General features: G+C 68.4%; 1 protein-coding gene across 3 annotated transcripts in view; it reads right to left on the bottom strand.

Annotated features, from left to right (window-relative positions):
• The window catches only part of Tafa5 (TAFA chemokine like family member 5), a 98,559-nt gene extending 98,113 nt beyond the window's left edge, over positions 1 to 446 (bottom strand). For all 3 annotated transcript variants that reach the window (XR_004518087.1, XM_010634300.3, XM_010634298.3), the window contains exon 1: positions 302 to 446. Coding sequence is in view for 2 of the 3 variants with exons in the window: in XM_010634300.3 (XP_010632602.1) it covers positions 302 to 392 (91 nt within the window). In the remaining variant the exon portion in view is untranslated. The remainder of the gene's footprint in view (positions 1 to 301) is intronic.
• Between the last annotated feature and the right edge of the window lie 6 nt (positions 447 to 452).

The following is a 452-nucleotide window of genomic DNA, read 5'->3' on the forward strand; positions in this document are numbered from 1 at the left end:
ATTAGGCTCCGGTGGCGGGGAAGGAACCGAGGCCGCAGCACGCCTGGTTCCTGCACCACATCAGCGTCCCGAATGCCTCCCTGGGTCCCCTCGGGTGCGGAAAGGCTCGTTTCGGCCGATAGGAATCCGGGTCCGGGACTCAGGTCAGGTCCAGGAAGGCTCCAGACTCCAGCCGCGGGGCCCCTCAGTGTTGCCCGTGAAGCCTGGAATGAGCGTCGGTAGAAAGCGTCGAAAGCCGGGGGTCGCTGGGGCCCTGCGAACCACCCGGAGCGTGGGGGACCGCGCGCGCGGGGACAATTACCTTCTTTGAGGAACTGCGCGTGGATCACTAGGACGAGGAAGCAGCAGAGCGCGGCCCCTGCGAGTGCCCAGAGCGCCTTCAGGAGCTGCATCGCGGAGTGCCCGCTCGGCCGACGCCCCCGAAGCCGCGCTGCGAAGGTCCAGGCGCCGCA

Source organism: Fukomys damarensis, unplaced genomic scaffold, assembly GCF_012274545.1.
Source record: "Fukomys damarensis isolate Sample0158 unplaced genomic scaffold, DMR_v1.0_HiC HiC_scaffold_19, whole genome shotgun sequence".
Taxonomy (NCBI): domain Eukaryota; kingdom Metazoa; phylum Chordata; class Mammalia; order Rodentia; family Bathyergidae; genus Fukomys; species Fukomys damarensis.